General features: G+C 42.5%; 1 protein-coding gene across 1 annotated transcript; it reads right to left on the reverse strand.

Moving 5' to 3' along the window:
* Positions 1–1,199: 1,199 nt before the first annotated feature.
* On the reverse strand, positions 1,200–11,878 carry LOC102378065 (sulfotransferase 6B1-like). Its single transcript, XM_006027356.3, has 6 exons — positions 10,960–11,878; positions 9,640–9,824; positions 7,394–7,520; positions 5,732–5,826; positions 3,572–3,758; positions 1,200–1,734 (listed from the first exon to the last, which is right to left on the reverse strand). The coding sequence occupies exons 1-6, from the start codon at positions 11,102–11,104 to the stop codon at positions 1,616–1,618; spliced, it is 858 nt and encodes a 285-aa protein (XP_006027418.1). The 5' UTR covers positions 11,105–11,878; the 3' UTR covers positions 1,200–1,615.
* Between the last annotated feature and the right edge of the window lie 8,637 nt (positions 11,879–20,515).

The following is a 20,515-nucleotide window of genomic DNA, read 5'->3' on the forward strand; positions in this document are numbered from 1 at the left end:
TCATCTTACACTTTTGAATATGATAGAGACATAAAACCCACAGAGATGGGTTTGGATAGGGAAATCTGAAACCTGGCCTTTTAAAACATGAACATTTATATTTGTGTTAATTGATTATTTGAGTGTATTGGCAGGTTTCTATCCCCATTTTCAAAATCCAAATGTTTTGTTCAGCATTTGGTAATTCCTAGTGGGTGTGCATTCATGCATTTATGCTCCTTTTCTAATGTGCATTAAATTTAGTACCGCCAATGTGAGGTACTAAATTAATGTGCATTAGGCTGAGCTAATGGACAGTGGTACATCTGCACACTTTTTCCATAATGCTTAATGTGCACTAGACTATTTTACTGCACATTAGAGTAATGCCACAGGTTTTTTACGTGACACTTTAATGTGGGGTAAAATAGTCTACTGAGCATTTAAGAGCATGTATAGACATAAGGGCTGTGCGAAGTTTTGGTCGCTGATTTGATTTGGCAGAGATTTGGCCTGATTCAGTGGCCAAATCTCCGAATCTGAATCACATCAGGAGACCATTTAATCTCACCGAATTGATTCAGAACCCTCCGAATCAATTCGGAGAGATTTGGAAAGATTTGATGATTCAGACATATAAATGTTTTTTCTACATGCCTCAAGGTACCAGGCGGCTCGTGAACACTGAGATGGTAGGGCAGATGCAGCATCCCACAGGAGTGTGTGTGCGTGTGTGGGGGGGGGGGTTCCCAGCATGCTCAGCAGCACACCCAGACGTGAACCAGAAGCACTTCTAGTCCACTTCCATGTCCGCTGGGGAGCGTGCTGGGGGGGAGACCTGTGCCCCCTGACTCAGCTAGTGGTGCCTCCTGGGTCTGGGGGGGGTACCCAAGGTCCCCCTGCAGCCAATCGCCGAGCAGAGACTGCATGGGGGGCGGGGAGGGCGCAGCATGCTTGGCAGAAGACCCAGAAGTGGACTGGAAGTACTTTTGGTCCACTTCTGGGTTTGCCACCCAGCACTCGGGGGGGCCCCCTGCACTCCTGTGGGATGCTCCATCTGTTCCACTATTGCAGCATTCATGAGCCGTGCCTGGTCCCTGAAGGTATGTAGAAAAAAACATTTGAACTTGTGTCTATGGCTGAATTGCTGATTCTCCTAATCAGCATTGAATCTTCAGATTCCGATTTGGTGGAATTGAATTGGGAACAGTGATCTGAATCAATGAATTGAATCACTGTCCCCAATTTGAGCTGAATCTGAATAGAATAGGGCCTGTTTCACACACCCGTAGTAGATATGACCACTGTGTGATTTAGGACTAAATCTTTATTTATGACATCTAACATGACACTTTAGGGTAGCCCTCATTGTGCAAAAAAACATGTTGACTGATAGCCAATATGAATTCATTTGGAAATAATCCAAATTGCTAAGCAGCATCAAATTGAGATAATTCAGTTTTACTTTGACTTTTGTTACCTGTGTACAGTTCTTAGGGCTACCCATATTAAGAGAGACAATTTAATTAATGTTTGAATGTATTTATTTTTTCCCCCAGAAAGTATCCGTTTCAAAAGTACAAGCTTTTTGAAATACTTTATCCCTTCTCCAGCTTCTTTGCCTCAGTTTTATTTCTCAGAATTCGTATGTAATGCATTTTGCCAAGTCACTGTATTTCATTTTATTACTAAACATCTCTTCAAACAACTTGTTTTGTTTTGGGGTGAAGTGGTTCTTCCAGTCACCAACAGTACCTAGGGGAGGGAGAATGGAAAAGGAGTAAGTGAGGTTGGTTTGCTATTTTGGAGTGAGTGATTTAGTTTTTAAACATAGACTGGCTTTGTTAGTGCATGTTGTCATTACCATCATCCTTATTCCCTTTTTGTAGTATACAAACTATAATTTTGAATAATGTTTTGGATTGTGTGTGGCAGAAACCTGACTGGAAACAGGCTGATTGTCAGCCAGCACATCATAACAATAACCATAACATTTTCAGGCTTACATATTTTGCCTTTGTTCCCCAAATTGCTTGTTTAAATCCCGTATTTAAAAAGTGTCCCTACACTCACCTATACATGTGCTTGGAGGCGGGGGAGGGGTGTTATAATTAGAGAGCTACCTGGACAGCCACTCTAATTAAAACAGCTCACTACCATGTGTATTAAGCCCCACATATTTCAAAATGGCTGTGGGGGTGCTTGAATTAAAGCACATTCGACAAGGTGTAGTAAAAGCGTCCTCCGGCCATTTTGAAATGCAGTGGGGCTTAAGACATGTGATGATGAGGCTAGACTGGAGTGTTCTACTTAGAACATGGAGAAGACTCTATTAATCTAATTAGAACACGTCAGAGCACATCTACAAGCAACCTTAGTTTTCATATTTGTGGTCCAAAGTGAGATTCTGCACTCTCTTAAAGGCTTGAAAACTAGAAGGCAAATAAAGAGACTACTCCTTGCAAGTCCTACATAAAATAAGCAAATGACCCTGACGTGAGTTAAAATGGTTGGTAATAGTTCAACAGAAAATTTGTTGAAATATAACAATTCTTTTTACAGGAAAGGTCAGTCTCTTTTTTATTAATATTTTTGTCTGTAAAGTTGGGGGAAAGTTTCAAAATCATCCAAATATCCAATTTCCACAAGTATTAAATGAACAACTTTGACGCTCAAATTTGAAATAGCTTTTAATTTTGAAGTTTTAAGCTAAAGGTTATATAAAATAAAAGTAAGAGTGCTCAAAACCCTAGAGTTTTCAGGGACATTTCATCCCAACTTGGGATCAGAAGAGTTTCTGAAATCTCAAAAGAGATGGATGAGTAAAAATATATCCTGTCAAGCTCAATTTATGATCTTTATTTCACAGTCACATAACCTAAGCACTTCTTAGAACTTTTCAATCTGACAGAGGTCTTAGGATAAAAAAAAGTTTGCTTTATCAACTGACGCATTCATTTATTTTTTGTTGTCAGCATATTCCTTTTGCAAGTATGGTTCAATAAAACACAGGGTAATATATAAGATAAACACTAATTATAAGCTACCTCAGAAAGAATGAGTCTATCTTTGGTTCCTGATAAACTGAATGACCTTGGCTTGTAAGAGAGGAGGGTACATTTTAGTGTTTGTGAAAGACTGAGGTACTGAACTATAGATAAAGAACATAGATAAAGTGTTAAACTGAATAAAATTTTCCTTTCAGCCCTAAAGCTCATACAGAACATAAGTAAACTTTTTGTCTTGACTCTTCCCTATGTTCACAGTATCTGACAAAGTAGGCTACTGGCTATGAAAGCTTATGCATTTCTGAATAAGTTAGTCTATAAAGTGCCACTCTGCCCTGACTTCTCCCTGACCTCAAACTACCATGACTAACTACCTCTTTCTTCTAATATGGCAGTCATTTATAACCAAAGAATTTTGGGGAAAAGTAGGCTAGAAATGGATTCACTGAGAAGAATTTATCATCATGACCCTGTGGGTCTGCTCCAAAGTTCAATAAAGGCAGTGTAGAATCTTCTATTGACATCAGTTGGCTTTGAAAAAGGGTCAACGTGAGAGTTTATTGGGCTAGTTTCAACCAACATACCTTTTCGAAATATCAGCTTCTTGTCAGATGTCAGTGCACAAACAGTGTGATTTGGATCAACATTCTCTTTTTCTATGTTAGTTTTCATCTCTGAGAAAGATGATTTCTTGCAGACCTCTCGGATTTCACTATCACTGATGTTTATTCCCAGGAACATGCCAATTTTTTTCACAGTCTTGGGAAGATCCTGAACATGTGAAGAATAGTCTTAATTTTTCTAAGAAAAATATCATATTCTACGTCAGATAGGCTAACAGAAGAGAATGAGTGTTCATTTTAGTCAGAACTAAATAGCATACTGGCATGTACAATCGATATATATTAGGCTTAATTTTCTTATCACTGGGCATTCCTACATGTTCATTAACGTGCTGTAATTAAGGTGCATTAATGAAGTTAGTACCTTTAATCACAGGTACTAACTTCATGTGCCGTAATCAGCCCTACTTCATCTGCCGTAATCGGCGCTACTGCGCATTAGCTCAGATGAACATTTTTTAGTGACGCTAAATGCGCATTACACTAATTCTACTGTGCATTAGCATGTTTTTTGCATCATACGCTAATGCATAATAGAATTAATCTGATGAGCATTTAGCATCTTGTGTAGACACCCATTTTCATTAAGGTCAGCTAGGAGTAATTCCATTGAAATGAATGAATTACTATTGACATACACAAGGTGTAATTAAGAAGAGATTTGGGCCCGAGAGATACATTCTTGTTTAAATTAAGAATGGCAACATGGCCAATTTTGCAGTTCAACAAGGCAGTTATATATTTTTCTGAAGAGTGACTCCTACTGGTTTCCGTGAGAATGCTGTACATTGTCAAACTATGGTCTGTGAGTGAGACTGATTTGATAGGGTCCATGAGACTTAGAGTTGAATTTTTATTTCCCAAGAGGAAAATATTGCCATATATGGGGGTTAGGGGAAATTTTTTTAGTGAGAAATAACATTTTTAATTAAGAAAATCCACAACCTGAAAAATAAAATGCCTTTAGACTTCTTCATGAAAAGCTAAAAGTTTGAGGAGAGCAGACACTTTCTGCAAGAAATCTGTCCAGCTAAAAAATGGATTATTTTTTTAACCTAATTTCATGGGATTACAGGTTTTGTAAACACTGGGGCTAGGGACAGAAATTACACATACATCAGTAAAAGCAATCAGAAATTGGTTCAAATCTGTAACAACAGAAGTTCAGTGCACATAAACCACTTTCAAAATGGCAGAAACTGGTTTAAGATAAACCTGGATGGATGTAGTATCATACTTAACTGATTTAGGTTAAATCAGATTATTGAACTGCTGCCCCAGTTCCCCTCCAGATTCAAGTTAATTCACAGTCCCCCAGGGCCCCAGGATGCTTTGCACCTCCCCCGTAAACACCTCCGTCACCAGGTGGGTGGGCTAGCCTTGGCCTAAGCTGTCCCCTCTAACTGAGCAGGGATGCATGCTCTAGTGCCCCCTGGCTCTGGCCGGAGCCACTGCAGGCCTGCGGCTGCATTTCCAGAGCCAAAAATGAATGTCTGTCCACTTGCTTCTCAGTTCAATTTACATAGCTTAGACTAACCTGTGATGATTTAATCAATTCAGCCTCGGCTTTTTGATTGTCTGTACTTAGCCTGGGTGAATTTGCACTTTTAAATCACTTTGGCACTTCTTCCAGTGCCACCCTGCAATATTAGAAATCCCAAGGCCATCAGCTCTAGCAAGTCTTCCCCTCCAATTCCACTGCAAGTTAGTGGGGATTCTCAGAAAAGAGAAATTTCTCCCTGTCTGGCAGTGCAATCTAACAATATGTCCCTAAGACTGATCTGGATCTTAGTTCAAGCCTTGTTTCTATATCCAAGGTTGAGCGGATGTATCTTTAGCTTTCATAACCTCTGTATATCATTTTCCTCACTTCTGTGAAATTGGGTTCTAACACCTAATATGTATTTGAGAGAATTACTTGGCTAATGCTTATATAACCCTTTTTAATTCTATATAGGTATAGCTGTGTTATGAACTGGTTCTGCTCTGGACTTTGAGATTTCAAAGAGCAGAAAAATAAATGATGCAATTTTACAATAGTTTTGGTCAGTCCCGTCCCCCAATCCCACATGAGACATGAAATATATGAATAACAGAAATGGTAACAAGAAATACAGTTACCTTCTTCATGTCTTCATAGAACAAAAACAGAATGTTTTCATCATTTCTATGCTTTTCCCAACTTAGGAAATGCTCAAACCAGGATCCACAGACAACTGAAAGAAATACAAAATAGGATCCATATGAATTTATTTTCATAAGAATTGTAACAAATAACAATTTCAGAACAATTGTAATTATATACCACATGCTGAAGGAAATGTTCTCTTTCTGCTGAACAGTGATAATGCATTATGTCCCCCTTAAAATTGGTTTAGTTTTTTCTGATGATTGGTTCAAGATCACTGCACAAAGACACTTAAATTCAAAACACTGGATACAAACATAAACTAACACGACTAGTTCTGCTGAAGTCAATAGTCATAGAAGCGTTCAGAAAAGGAAGCCTACAAGTGTCTGTAGGATTAGGATTAAGACCATTGTTTGGAATGATAACTTCAATACAAAATGCAGCCTTCTCTGGAGGGAAAATAGAGTACTTATCTACTGCTGCACAGTAATTTTTCTTATTTCCTTATTTTATTTTAAACTGTCCAGGGGAACTTAAACAAGTATTTACTCAACAGTGGGTGCATCTACACAAGATGCTAACTGTGCAGTAGCCTAATAATACGGTGCAGTAGCATGCTGGGCTAAACCCGTGCTAATACGCTGCTATGCAGTAGTATTAAGCTACTGCAGTTAGTGTCACTAAAAAACAATGTGCTGGTGCTACTGCAAAGTAGCATGAGTTACTGTGCATTGATTTAGAACTCGGTTATCTAAATACTAAACTTAATGTATAGTAACTATGGCACTTTAATGAATGTGTAGATGCACCCAGTGTTACCAATTCTTATGACAGTTGATGTTTTCTTTTAAAGCCATTAGTTGTTCGGCTTATCTAGCAGCAGCAAACGTATTCAGAGTAATAATAAAACAGTGGGGGTGGATGATAAGGACAAGAGCATGAGCTGAACTTCAGTTTCATGTGTTATAAGTAATAAACAATTAATTCTTGTCTTGGAATTGGAACAAGTAGCTCCAAATAAGCTATGTTGCAAAGTTGAGCCTATGTGACAAAGATTTTGTATGTCAAGATTTAAAAATAAATTCCTTGTGATCAACCCAGCCAAAGTGATATACAAGTATGGCTATGTGATGATTTTGATAAAAAATAGTCTTCCCTTTCTCCCCTCCCTGTTTGATGGTAGGCAATCAAATAGATTTCCTTTTGCTTGCTTGCTTTTGTGGGTGGAACAAGTCAGTAACTCATTTGGGCAAGTTTGTCTAGAGTTGATGGCAAAATGTTTTACAAACCTATAAAAAAAAACAGTTACATTTTGGAATTTTAACATAGCATTTAGCTTGTTAACATGTCCGCTTGGAGGTTGAAAGGTAAAGCCATATTTTTTTGTGTTTCAACAGAAATCATTCTAATAATAAGGAAGGACCTGATCTCTCACCCTGATAGAATTCAAAGTCCCATTGAGCTCAGCAGGGCTTGTGAATAAATCATTGTTAAAACCATTGCATATTAATACTATAAATACTACTGATTGGATGTGGCCTACATGGCTTGTAGAAAGAAAAAAGGAGTTTTAACCCTTATTTATATTTCGTGGATTTTACTATTCATTATAAGTTAGTAAGCTAGAGTGAGAAAAAAGGACTCGTTCTTACCATCTCCCTTTAAGAACAGCTCCAAGAAAGTAGTCCATTTATCAATGGTGGGAAGGTATGGGTTATCTTTGTAGTAATGATACATAGAAACAGCAGTATCCTTTGGATTTCTGATGATGTAGATAGTCTGTAAATTAAAATAATGTAATTAACAAAGATTTTTTTTCTTTAGAGGATCTGCTTGCAGAAGTGTTTCTGTGTAAGCTGTGTGCTATCTGTCATACAGAGGGCACTGCACTAGGTTTGACCCTGACCAAAGAGCCTGGATCTCAACAAATTCGAAATTCTGAAGTGTTTGGAGCTGTTTTTGTTTTTTTGTTTGCTATTTATTCCCCCAAAACCTATAATACCGATATGTGAAAAACCAAAAAACACAGGCCTGACGGTACCCATATTTCCAGGAAAAGAAAGTTTTGAGATCCAAACTTGGGTTTGTGGCTGAAGTCCTTATTTTAATTCATACTTCAGTCTTGACTTTTTGTTTAGATAACTGGCATTGTCACCTATAGCAATCAACAATATACTGAAATCCCTGGATTTTAACAAGCAACTTATCCTAATAACCACTTTTGAGGAAACCTGTATAGCACAATAAAGGCTTCTGGAAGAAGCATGCCAATCTTATATTAAAAAAAAATCAAAGTCCAATGACTTGCATTTAAGTCAATAAATTAGCTCAAAATTTAAACCATGGCATAGGTCCAAAATTAGCAGAGAAGCATGAATAATTAGTAATTAAACATTGTTAAAAATCAAAGTCCAATGATTTATGTTTGAATCAATATATTTTTTCATGACACTAACTGTAACCTAAGTCAAACAAAGGTTAGCCCAGAAGTATAAGTAGTGTGAGATATACTGATAGACTAATTTTACAGAGACTCATTAAAATCAAGTGTTCTTCTGATAGGTAACAAAGTCCTTGACCTTCCAACAGGTAACAAGAGTCATTAAAGGACCTTTCTGCCAAAAGTATATATACCACTCACACTTACTGATCATTTAAAATGTTTTAAAAAGTCCAAAATGGTATCCATCTATTATAATGACACGATATAAATTTATGACACAAATTAAATGTCACCATATAACAAAACCTTATTCTTAAACCCTGAAATTTTAATACAGGTTAAGAAGCAGTATATGTATTGCTGCCTCCTGGATACCAAACATCCACTGAAATCATTAGGAGTTTAGTACATGGATTAAGGGCAGAGGTTATATCTACAAAGTGATATAGCTATTGAGAAGCTGGGTGTTGTGATGTATTACTGAAACTTTATACTTTAGACCCAAAATACTGGATATGAAGATCATGTTTTGGAGAACAATAAACGTTGAGGAAACTGTTATGTAAGTGAGGGAAATTTATTTTGGACTTTTAGTCATTTAATACACAGCCTGAACTAAGTATGTGACTCACAAAACAGGACAGTGGTCATTGAACACATGTTGCTGCATGGTGATGTTACTATGGTGCCATGTTTTAGTACTTCCTTTTGGAAGTACTAAAGCACAGTGCAGTATGGGCAGTTACTGTGCTGTGTGCATGGCACATGGTTAGATTTTGCTGCTACGTCACTGTAGCAGCACACTATGGCAGGGGACCGTGCCGCTACAGCAATGTAGCTGGCAATCACATGTAGACCTGCATGATTGCTATGTCACTGCAGTGCACTATATGGCAACATAGCACATCGTTACATTGCCATATGGCGATGTGTAGATGTGCCTATATAGTCTTTCTGTATTTAAAAAAACTGACACAAAAATAGTCAAAATTTGCATATGGATCTATTTAAATTTGGTGGAACAAGTGAACATGATGATGACCCTTGCTTTTATATGAGACTTTTCACCAAGAGCTCTCCAAGTGCTTTTACCAAGGTCTATACTGTTTACTTCCATTTTGCCTATGGGGAAAACAAGGTTCTGAGAGATGAAATTACTTGCTCAAGGACTGTCAGAGACAGAAATGAGAGACACATCTCCTGGGTCATAGTCCAATACTGTATCCAAGATGCCACTCCACTTTTGATTAGTCAATTAATTTATGGGAAAATACTGTTTCTGATACTGTTAAATCTAGAGAAGCTCATTGAAATTAGTGACTGTTTCAACCTGGTATGGCAGAAAGCAGTGCTTTTTTTAACAATAGAGCAATCAATGTGTATTTAAAAGGTAGTTAACTACAGACAAGACAAGATATTTATTTAACTAGACAGAAGTAAGTTTATATATTTCACCTTGCATCCTTTGTTCTTAAAATTCATTGGTAACATGTTGTAGTCCAAGTGTGTAGGGATAATTCTCCTGGATGAAAGGTTCTTCAGTTCCTCCAGTTTCAAAATGTCTCCAAACTCGATAGGAGAGGTTAGGGTGACTTGGTTAGTGTACAGCTGCATTATAATTTGTGCAAGCCAGTGTGTGCCTTTGGAAGAGGAAGGGAAGGCGGTAAGGTTGAAGAGGGGAAAGAAATAAAGTTTTTGTTATTAGGAAAATTAACATGGAAAAAGTTTGTCTTTGGCATTCGCATGCATGTTTGACAGCTGTGTTTGAAAGCCTAAACCTACAACAGTAATATGAGAAACTTTACATAGGTAAATAGTTCTGGTGAGTCTGCAAAATGAATAGAATGATTCTGCCAGGAAGACATGCTGAGTAATAGAGATACTAAGCTTGTTGTGCAATTACATATTATTCTGATAGTTTATCACATAGGAGGTGGTTAGATTACTATTATTTATCTTACTGTATGAGCCCTAAATGTAGTCTAAGACCTCACTGTGCTACGCACTATATCAGTACAGAACAAAGGAAAATCCTGCCACAATAGTTTAATGATCGTGTTATTTTAGGAAACTGAGACAGTATTGAACTTAAGTTTCTATCATACTGTAACACCTTGGCCTACATATTTTGAAAATATGAGTGACATTATTTTGGGGAAAAGATTAATAGAGTTACAGACAAGAAGCATGGAAATAATTTAATTTCTTGACTTGTTAATGCAGTGATTCTCAATCAGGGTGCTATTGAGACTCGCATGATTCACAAGATAAACCCAGAGATTTCAAATAGGAATCCATAGTGTCAAAAACATTTCTGACCCACTGGGTTTCTTTCTGAGTTCCCTGCAGCAGAAGAATTACTCTATTATTTTTCCGTAGTCAAAAAACAAGTAAAAGATAAAAGCTAGCATTTTCCAAGAGGTGCCTTTAGTCTAAAAAGTTGAGAACCATTGTGTTAATGATTCACCTCAGAAAGTACCTAACCATACTGAAAAGGTCGGGCTATTTACTAGCAAGGAAGAAATATCTATTAAGAAAGTATACCCAGACACATGATATACCTGTTATTTACCATAACAATATTAAAATACAGACAAATTATTTCTATATTACAATTTCACGCTTCATATTGCAATAATACATCGATATATTTAAATCCTGAATCTAAACATTGTTCTCTGTCTCACGCAGGCACTTTTTATAACTAGGTTAAACTCGGAAAGTTCAGCAAACATTTAAGAGTCCCTGTAAATAAAGCTTAAAGTAGAACTTTACCAGACTTTGGATAGGAAACCAAAAGGACATCATCTTCTCTAGCATCGAAAGTATCCAAGGATTTTAATAGTTCTAGCGATGACCTGGTGGTAAAAGGAATCCCCTTGAACATATGAATGAGATCTGCCTGACTCTGGGTTGACATGTTGGTTACAGGTCAGGTTTCAGCTGGATAAGAGGATTTGGAACTGAAAACTGTGGACTTATATACTTCGCAACATGCTGAGGTGTCACCTCAGACCATACAGTTGAGATAATTAACTTTTTGGAAAGGTTAAAGTATTATAGGTTCTCCTGATAAATCACATAAATCATAGCAATGGCATTTATTTTTCTATGTATGTGCATTTCCAGATCAGCAAATAAGATGACAAAGCAATATTTTAACAGTGGCAAGCAATCAAATTGTGTAATATGTTTATTATGCACATTATGATTTGGCGTAATTGGCATTGTCTGTTTAGTGTTTCCAAAAAAAGGAATGTTTGTGTGTGCTTTAAAATAAGCTTTATCTCAGTGGTTCTCAGCCTTGATAGACTTGAGGCACACCTAGTTAGACTCAAGTCACCACTCAGAAAATGCCAGCCTTTAGCTGTCATTCATTTTTTGACTAAAGAAAAACAATAGAGCAATTTTTCAGTTGCAAAAAACTCAGGAAGCCCCCAGCAGGTCAGAATAATGCTATGGATTGCTATTTGAAATCTCTGGGTTTATATTCTGAATAATGTTTGCACACCAAATGGTGCTAATGTTGTGTGGTACTCCATGGCACCCTTGAAAGGATCTCAAGGCACCCCAGGGTACCACATCACCCTGGCTGAGAATCACTGCTTTATCTTAATTTGTATCCAAAAATATTATTTTCCTGTAATAAATACAAATAGAACTTTTTGTACTGTTTCTCACATGTATTATTAAAAGCAATTAGTGATTCTGAGTGCCTCAGTTTTTGACTGCCAAACTTGAGATGTTGAGGGGGCAGGTTTCAGGGAGTGACTGCTTTAGGTTTCCAGACTGGAATGTAGAAAGACTTAGCATCAATAATCATTTTATAAATTGTCCTATATCTTTACATAAGGACAACTTTTTCCAGAATTCAAGGCAATAGTAAAATGTCCTCAGTTTTTGATACTGGGATCTCCTGGTGTCAAAAGGCCTACTGCACTGCAAATTAACAACATGGTGCATGTGCACCATGTACTTTGAGTACTTTAAGTGCACCACCACTGCAAACTGCATGTGCACACTTGTGAGAATGCACCCATAGTGTTTAAATATTTAATTACATAAATTATATACAGAATAGATTACTTCTTTGTCAGATCATAAAAAAGAAATTAATTAAACGAGCTGGAAAATTGGGGTAAATATAATAGTTCATGATTCTTTGATTTCACTTTGAGGCTTAAAGACATGTGAATTTAATTGTGAAGATTTTTTTTTTTTATATTTAAGTATTGGCCAACAAATCACATGCTGGAACAGCATTCAGTTAGATATTAACCTAATACATCTAAACTCACCTCTTCCCAAGGTATGGGCACACCACTTAAGTTTGGCATTTTAGTTGGACTTGCCTCTAATTCAAGTGCAGAGAGAGACAGTTAGCCATGTTAGAAATCAAGCAGAAGGAAGGGTAGATTTGCACCATATACAATATATATATATCTATTTTGGTTAGTGTCTAAGGGCACATCCCCATGAGTGAGCATGTGTGGTCTGCACTGCCTCAAAGCTGTTTGAGGCACCACAAGCTGCATAGAACACACGTACCCATGCCCAGCACTGCTAATTTGCAATGCAGCAGTTTTTTTGATACCAGGTGGGCAGCACATGTTAGCAGCATGCACCACCAGAAACCAGCGCCTGGCCAGCCAGAGCCATGCTCTGGCTGCTGGCCAGGCTCTGAGTGGGCAGCTCAGCAATGCTGCTGCCCTGGGAGACCCCCAGGAACCCAGGTAAGGCTGCTGGGGTCAGCACAGGTGCTGGCCCGTTTCCCCTACCCCACCTTGGTCCCTCTGCCATGTGCTAGAGCCATATTTGTGCAGCTGCTATTTGTCCCATTAAAACACACACTTGCATGTGAGTGCTCTTGGGGACCCACCCTAAGGTGCTAATATAACCTGCCTTCAAATTCAACTGCCAGATTTCTTTACCCAAATTTTAGCTGCAATGTGAAAGAAACTTTATTAGAATGTTATCTGAAAGAATTGTTCATGTTGCAGGACTATAGATGATTTTTGTTGGAGGGAGAAGAGTTTAAAAAAATAGATGTTGAATATATATTTTACCTGCCCAGTTCTTTCATGTTTTCATTAGGTCTTCTCTCACACAGACTGTTCTCCTTTCTTTGAGTGCACAAGGGCTTCTGATCCATTCTCTAGGAAGATCTGGGGTTGGCCAGCTGCCACTCCTTTTGGGGCTATGCCTCTAAAGCTTCCTGATTAGCTTTTTTTTCCTTCTCCCTCTCTCAGTCCTGCATGACTTCAGTGATGGGATATCACAGAGTCCATGATTCTTTCTTTAAAGGAAGGGATGAATAGAAAGAGTTTAGCAGTTTAACACATTAAACCTGCAAATTATCCTCTTCAAGTGGGGGCTCCACACAGTCAGATGGCATCACTGATTCCAAGGGGTGCTCTGGATTTAACCTCTCCAGTCCTTAAGGATTAGAACCACACTTTGCCAGGGGGACCTTATTAAGAAGTGCTTTTTTACATCACCGTAACTTGAAATTTCCTTTTTTCTTTCCCTTCCCCATGTGATCTGGCACCCACAGCTCTGTATAATAGCCTGTTGGTATTGCCATGGCTGGGCAAGATCTAGCATTAGGAGGAGCACCTGAATTTCCGGTCCTTTTGATTCAGGACCTGCACATAAATAACAGGGGGTTATATGATGATGTTCAGGACCTTGATAGATGTGGATAATGAGCTTAAATTAAGAATTTTGGATTTGGACCTTAGTTTACACTGACATGGAACTATTTAAAAAATCCCAGTTTCCCTGCACTCTTGTTGTTTGTTGCAGATGCTGACATCCCTGAACTGTTTGTTTTTCTTATTTGACAGTCTAGGATACAAATATCAAATCTCTTATTTTTCACTATTGCAGATTCCTACATTTCAAAACCTAAATGCTTTTTGGTGGAGGCTCTTATTAGCCTTGATAGAGACTACTCTTGGCATAGCCAAACAGCTGCAGTCTGGAGCATCAAATCTCAGAGGACTCATTCCTGCCCCCAGTGGGCATGTCTACATGTGCGTTAATGTGCCATGGTTACTGCACATGAAGTTTGTTACCTGTAATAACATGTACTAACTAAATGTGCAGTAACAGGTACTACTGTGCAGTAGGGGTGTGCAAAATGGGCTGTATTAGATTTGGATTTGGATTCGGCCCGAACTGGGCAGAGTGATTCAATTCGTTGATATGGATCACTGTCCTGAATCGATTCGGCTGAATCTGGCTCTGAAGATTTGATGCTGATTCAGAGTATCATCGAGTCAGTCAGTGACACAGTTTTAAATGTTTTTTCTACATGCCTTGAGGTACCAGGCGTGGCTTGTGAACACTGAGATGGTGGGGTGGATGGAGCATCCCACAGGACTGCAGGGGGGCCCCCCTGTGTGGTTGGTGGTGAACCCGGAAGTGGATCAGAAGTACTTCTGCCTTGGCGATTGGCTACAGGGGGACCCCAGGTGCCCCACCAGACCCATGAGGCACCAGTTGCTGAGCTGGGGGGGGCCCCCCGCGGGCTGTCTGGCGGACCAGGAAGTGGACTGGAAGGTCCATGGCCGAGCATGCTGGGGACCCCCCTGTGCTTCTGTGGGATGCTCCATCTGCCCTAGCATCTCAGCATTCACAAGCTGCCTGGTACCTTGAGGTATATAGAAAAAACATTTAAAGCTGTGTCTATGTCTGAATCATTGCATCTCTCTGAATCTATTTGGAGAGTTCTGATTTGATTTGGAGGGATTAAAGGGTCTCCCAATTCAAATAGGATTCGGAGATTCAGTTGCTGAATTGGGCTGAATCTCTGAATCGAATCAGCGACTGAAGCTTCGCACAGCCCTACTGTGCAGTAGCACTGGCACATGCCTTTTTAGTGATGCTAATGCACAGGAGACTAATTCTACTGCACACTAATGCAATAGCACAGCTTTTTCCATGATGTGCTAATGCGCAGTAGAATTAGTCAACAGCATATTTAGCATCTTCTGTAGACACACCCAGTTAGAGTTAAACAAGTTGGTCTGCAGCATCATTGTACACCTGAACGTTGATTGTGCTGGTTGCTTTTTGCAGATAGATGCACACTGTACTGCTTGTTTGCAAAGGAGAGCCTTTCTAAAATTTGACTGTGGACCCTTTAGCTAGGGCCAGAAATTATATATAAATTGGTATAAGTGATGGGAAACTAGTTCAAATCTATAACACAGCAGAAATTCAGTGCACATAAACTGCTTTCAAATGACTGAAACTGGTTTAAGATAAACCTGGATGGATGTAGTATCAGACTTAACTGATTTAAGTTAAATAGTTTTACTGTATTGAACTTCTGTACCAGATCCCCTCCAGATTCAAGTTATCTTAGTCCCCCAGAATCCCAAGATGCTTTGTATCTCTCCTGCACCTCCCACTCACAGGGTAGGTGTGCTAGCCCTGGCCCAACCTATCTGCTCCAGCTAAGCAAGGAGGTATGTTCTAGCACCCCCTGGTTTCTGGTTTGGGCTGCTGCAGGCATGTGGTTGCATTTCTGGAATCAAAAATAATGTCTGTTCACTTGCTGGGCACTGTGGCATTCCCTCCCTGCTCATCAGAGACCCCATCTACCTACTTCTGCCCTGGTTCATACAGCCATATACCAGCCACCTGGACCCCTGCCAGGCCCACTTTAACTGCCACCTGGTTCATCAAAAACAACCTCCCCTGGGTCATCATTGCAGCCTGCATGCTGCATAACAGCTGGCAGGCCTGGGGGGAGAAATTTGGAAGGCCTGGGTGAAGGAGGTGTGGCACTTGGAGGGAGCCTGCCAGCAGAAGCACTACCAGTGGCAGCGGCAGCAGCAGCAGCGCCTCCCACCCCACAACCAAGGCCCCCAGATTGTTGCGCATCCGGCAGTGGAGGCTAGAGCACTGGGTGTGGGAGGTGTTGACCAACCACCTCTTCCAGCACTCATCTCTATAGCCCACCTGCACTGCTGCCCACAGACCACCCACACTCCCTGCCCACCCTACTACCATGCTCAAAGCAGACACGTCTCAGAAAAACAAGTTTTTATTCCCTTTACATCAACCAGAGTTTCCCTCTCTTCTCCCTTCCCAACAGAGCCCCCTCCCCACTCAATGAACAGAACCCTTCCACCACCCAACCCACCCCAGCCCCAACAATATTAAACCATGTTCTGGCTATTTGTCCACAGGTGCACATGTCACGGTGAATGTGGCAGGTGGCGGCCTTACCCAGGGCTGACAGCAGCTGGTGCTCTCCTGGTGTGGACAGCTCCACCTCTGGCTGCTGGGGCCTGCTCCTGGGTGGTGGGCAGCTGCCAAGGGGCAGGTAGGCCTAGGGTCAGAGGCTGGGCAGTGGCTAGCATGAAGGCAACTACCAAGACCAGAACGGTGTCCAGCACCTGGTGTTCATCATCCATGACCTGTAGGAACATGGTCTGCTCCCATAGTGCCTCCACCCACTCATGCAGGGCCAGGAGCTGTGCCCAGAACTAGTTTGCCCAGTCCCATGTGTCTTCGTGAGCCATGTCCTCTGCCTGCCACCTGTCCTGGCAGGCTACATCCTCTTCCTGCCAGGCCTAGGCATTTGGCAGCTGGTCCTTCAAGATGGTGACCAGGTGGTCCTGGGGGAGGGTCTTGTCCAGGGTCCCCCTCTGGTGAACCTGGCACAGCTGCAGGATTCCAGATGTGGGCATCGATGACCCTGAGCCCACATCCCAGCTGCCAACCATGGCCTCTCCCCTGCGTGCAGCTGCAGGCCCTGTAAAGCCATGAGAAAGAAGCTGTTTGTGTGAGTTTGCAACATTTCACATATTAGATGCGTGGAATCAGGGGCCATTCAGAGGGTGGGACAGGCCAAGGTCCTGGCAGCACCTGCTGCCACAGCTTCAGACCCCACTTCCCCCATTCCTTCTGCAGGCCAACAAGTCTTCTGTGCTGCCACTGAGCCCATGGAGCCCAGGCTCAGGGGGAATGGGGCTACTAGATGACTGGGACAAGGAGACTAGGAGCTACCCATGCCCCTAGTCTTCTGCAGGTAGAAGCCCGGGGACTATCCCCTTCCCCCCCATGGCACCACTGTGCCCCAAGCATGCCCCTGATGCACTTGTTGTGGGTCATGCATGAGGAGCTGACTGCATGGATTGAGGGGTGCCCAACCCACTACATCCTGCTGCTGATGGCCATGGTGCCCAGGATGAACCTGTGCATTTGGCATGGTACCCTGAGCTAGAATGGTGCAAGGGCAAGCCCAGGCTGCCCCACAACCTCTGCCACCACCTGGAGAGCTACCTGTGACTGTGCTACATGTCCCTGCCTCCTGAAGCTGAGGAGATCACCACCAGCATTGACCTGTTCCTTGTCATGTGAGAATCCCAGGACTGCCTAGCTGTGGTGGCACGGGCTGCTCAATAAAGTTTTTCACTGTCTCTCACCTCCCTGTGTGCTGTGTGGGGGTACCCAGGGCCAGAAGAGTGCAGGTGGGCTGGATAGGGAGGAGGAGCAGGGGCCAGGGCAGGGAGGGGCCTCCCCCCAGTATGGGCCTTACCATATGTCTGAGGCTGGCATGGCTAGCAGCTCTGCACGATAACAGCTGTCAGTAATGGTATGCAGCTCCAGGAGGTGTTCTCAGATGGCAGGGTGCACCAGGTGGGTGCCTGGACAGGGCCTGGGGAGGAGCTGGCACTGCTGGTGTCTAGCAGTGTCATTACCAGCTGCACCTCATGGCAGGGGCTGGGGCTGTAGAGCTGTTGTGGCAGTACAGGAAGCTGCAGGCCTGAGGGACCCTCCTCCAGTTGCATGTCACTAGGGGTGCGAGGCTGGGGCAGGGGCAGGCCATCTGTGTTGCTGTAGACAGTACAGCTGCAGTCTGGGTCCTGGGGTGTGACAATGTCCATCAGTTGCTGCATAAAAGGCATGAACTTATGGGCACTCCTTGATCAAGCATTGTGGTCAGTGATGGCCACCCACTGGGTCCATAAAGCCTTGATCTTTATGCGGAACTGCTGCGCTGACCAATTGTGTTCATGCTCTTGCATCCAGCTTAAGAGCCCATCATAAACATGGGTGTTGGTGTTGGAGCGCCCGCCCTGGTCAAACTGGCACTGCACCTCCGCCTCACCCCAAAGTGCCATGAGGATGCCAGGCTCCTCCTGTGATCAGTTGGAGCCCCAGGTGGTGGGCACGGGTGTAGGCATGGGCGTCAGTGAGGACGACGCCATTGGGGATCCAATGCTGGCTCTCTGGGCCTCCACACAGCTGTCCCTGTGCTGCTGGGCCTGTGCAGCTGCCTGCAATGATCATAGAGGTAGCCTGGTCTTGGGGCAGGAGAGGCTCCCAGCCTGGAGCCCTGGGGTTAGTCTCAGGCCAGCCCCCTAATGGCAAGGCTGATGTGGGAGCAAATTTGCTCCTGGGTTGTATCTACACATGTGTTACTCGTGATTATGGGTTTTTACCGTGCAGTAAGCAAGTGCACATGTAGATGTGTGTGCTTACTGCGCACTAAACTCTGATAATGTGAAGTTAAGCATCTTATGTAGATGCACCCAGTTTAGACTAACCTGTGAAGACTGAATCAGCTCAGCCTTGTGCTTTTTGACTGTCTGTTCTTAGCTTCTGTTTTTATTTACAGGCAATGAAGAGAGGCAGTGGAGAACAGAAGGGATTGAAAACAGGATCCGATAGCTGTGCAGGCATTGCAGGGGTTGGATTGCTTTGTGCTTGCTCCTAGCACATCTCCATAAGTTCCAAACACTGCAGAAAAGAGCAAAGCAGCAGATGAATGGGAATGGGATCAGCCTCATACTCAGAAGTTTGACAGAGCTTCTAGGGTCAGGATCACCTGCTGCTGGAGTGGAGCTCAAGTCGATACCAGCTAACCATTACAGTGTAGATCTTACAATCATCCCTAATGATCAGCTCAGAAATAGTCTTAGTTCCAAGATCCTAGGGGTTTAGTTTCACCCAAATGAGCCCTTCCCTGGCTCAAATTATGCTCACCTTTTAGTCTGAGGGCTAAATCCTATTTACACTTCACATGTCCAATAGGGCCATGCAAAGCTTCGGTTGCTGATTCAATTCGGAGGAGATTCAGCCTGATTCAGAGGCCAAATGTCCAAACCCAAATTGAATCAGGAGACAAATAAAAAAGTCCAAATCAATCCAAAGCCTCTGAATCAATTTGGAAAAAGATTTGAAGCAGATTCAAAGATTCGGCAATTTGGGCAGTCCCCACTCACTGCCACAGGGAGCTGGACCCAGACTCCATGCTGGTAAGTTGGGGGGGCGGGGTTGGAGAAGAGGGGAGGCAACCATGGGGGGACCCCCACCAGGACCATTCCCTGCCTGCTCCCCCAGTCCCTCTGAGCATCCTCTGACCCCTGCCCGCTCTCCCAGCCCCATCAATGGCTGCCCTGCCCAGCCCCAGTGTCCCAGCACTTTTAAAAAAAATCAAAAGCCCCACACTCACCAGCTCCTGCCTGGCAGGGGGTGATCCCCGCTGTCCCTCACTGCCCTGTACTGCATGGCGGGGCTCTGCCATGAGTCCCCATCCCCAGCCTGCTCTCCCAGCCCCGTCAACGACTGCATCGCCCAGCCCCAGTGTCCTGGTGCTTTAAAAAAAAAATGCTCCATATACACTGGCCGCTGCAGTGACCACCAAGGCTTCTGGGGGCTTGTGGCAGAGCCCCCCATGCAGCACAGGGCAGTGGGGGGCAGCAGAGAGAGTCCCCTCACCTGGCAGGATCCGGTGAGTGTGGGGCCTTTTTTTTGTTTGTTTGTTTTTTTTGTTTTTGTTTTTTTTTTAAGTGCCAGGATGCTGCGGCTGGGCAGGGCAGCCACTGACAGAGCAGGGAGAGCAGGCAAGGGATAGGGCCTGTTCAATTTGGAGATTTGGCCAATTTGGCAGCGGCCAAATTTCTGAATCAGATTCAGCCAAATAGATTTAGGATAGTGATTTCAATCACCAAGTCAAATCACTGTTCCCTGAATCAGCCGAATCCGAAGCAAATGATAGCTGCTTTGCACAGACCTAGTGCCTAAGTGGCTTAAGCGCACATGTGAACTGCAGTTTTTGGAACTTATGCACAGTTTGGGATTCTATTTCCATCTGTGGCAAAAAAGGATCATCCTGGATGAGCATTTGCCAAAATTAAAATAGCAGAAGGAAACACCTTTTAACTCAGTGGTTAGGGAACTTGTTCAAGGAACGGAGGAGCTGGGTTCTAGGTTTCCCCTCACTCAGAGGGGGGTTTCCTGCTTTCCATCAAGTTCACTAACTGTCAGGCCACAAGCTAGACACTGCTCTGAGCATCCTGTACCCCTC

This window comes from Alligator sinensis, unplaced genomic scaffold, assembly GCF_000455745.1.
Source record: "Alligator sinensis unplaced genomic scaffold, ASM45574v1 scaffold517_1, whole genome shotgun sequence".
Classification (NCBI taxonomy): Eukaryota; Metazoa; Chordata; order Crocodylia; family Alligatoridae; genus Alligator; species Alligator sinensis.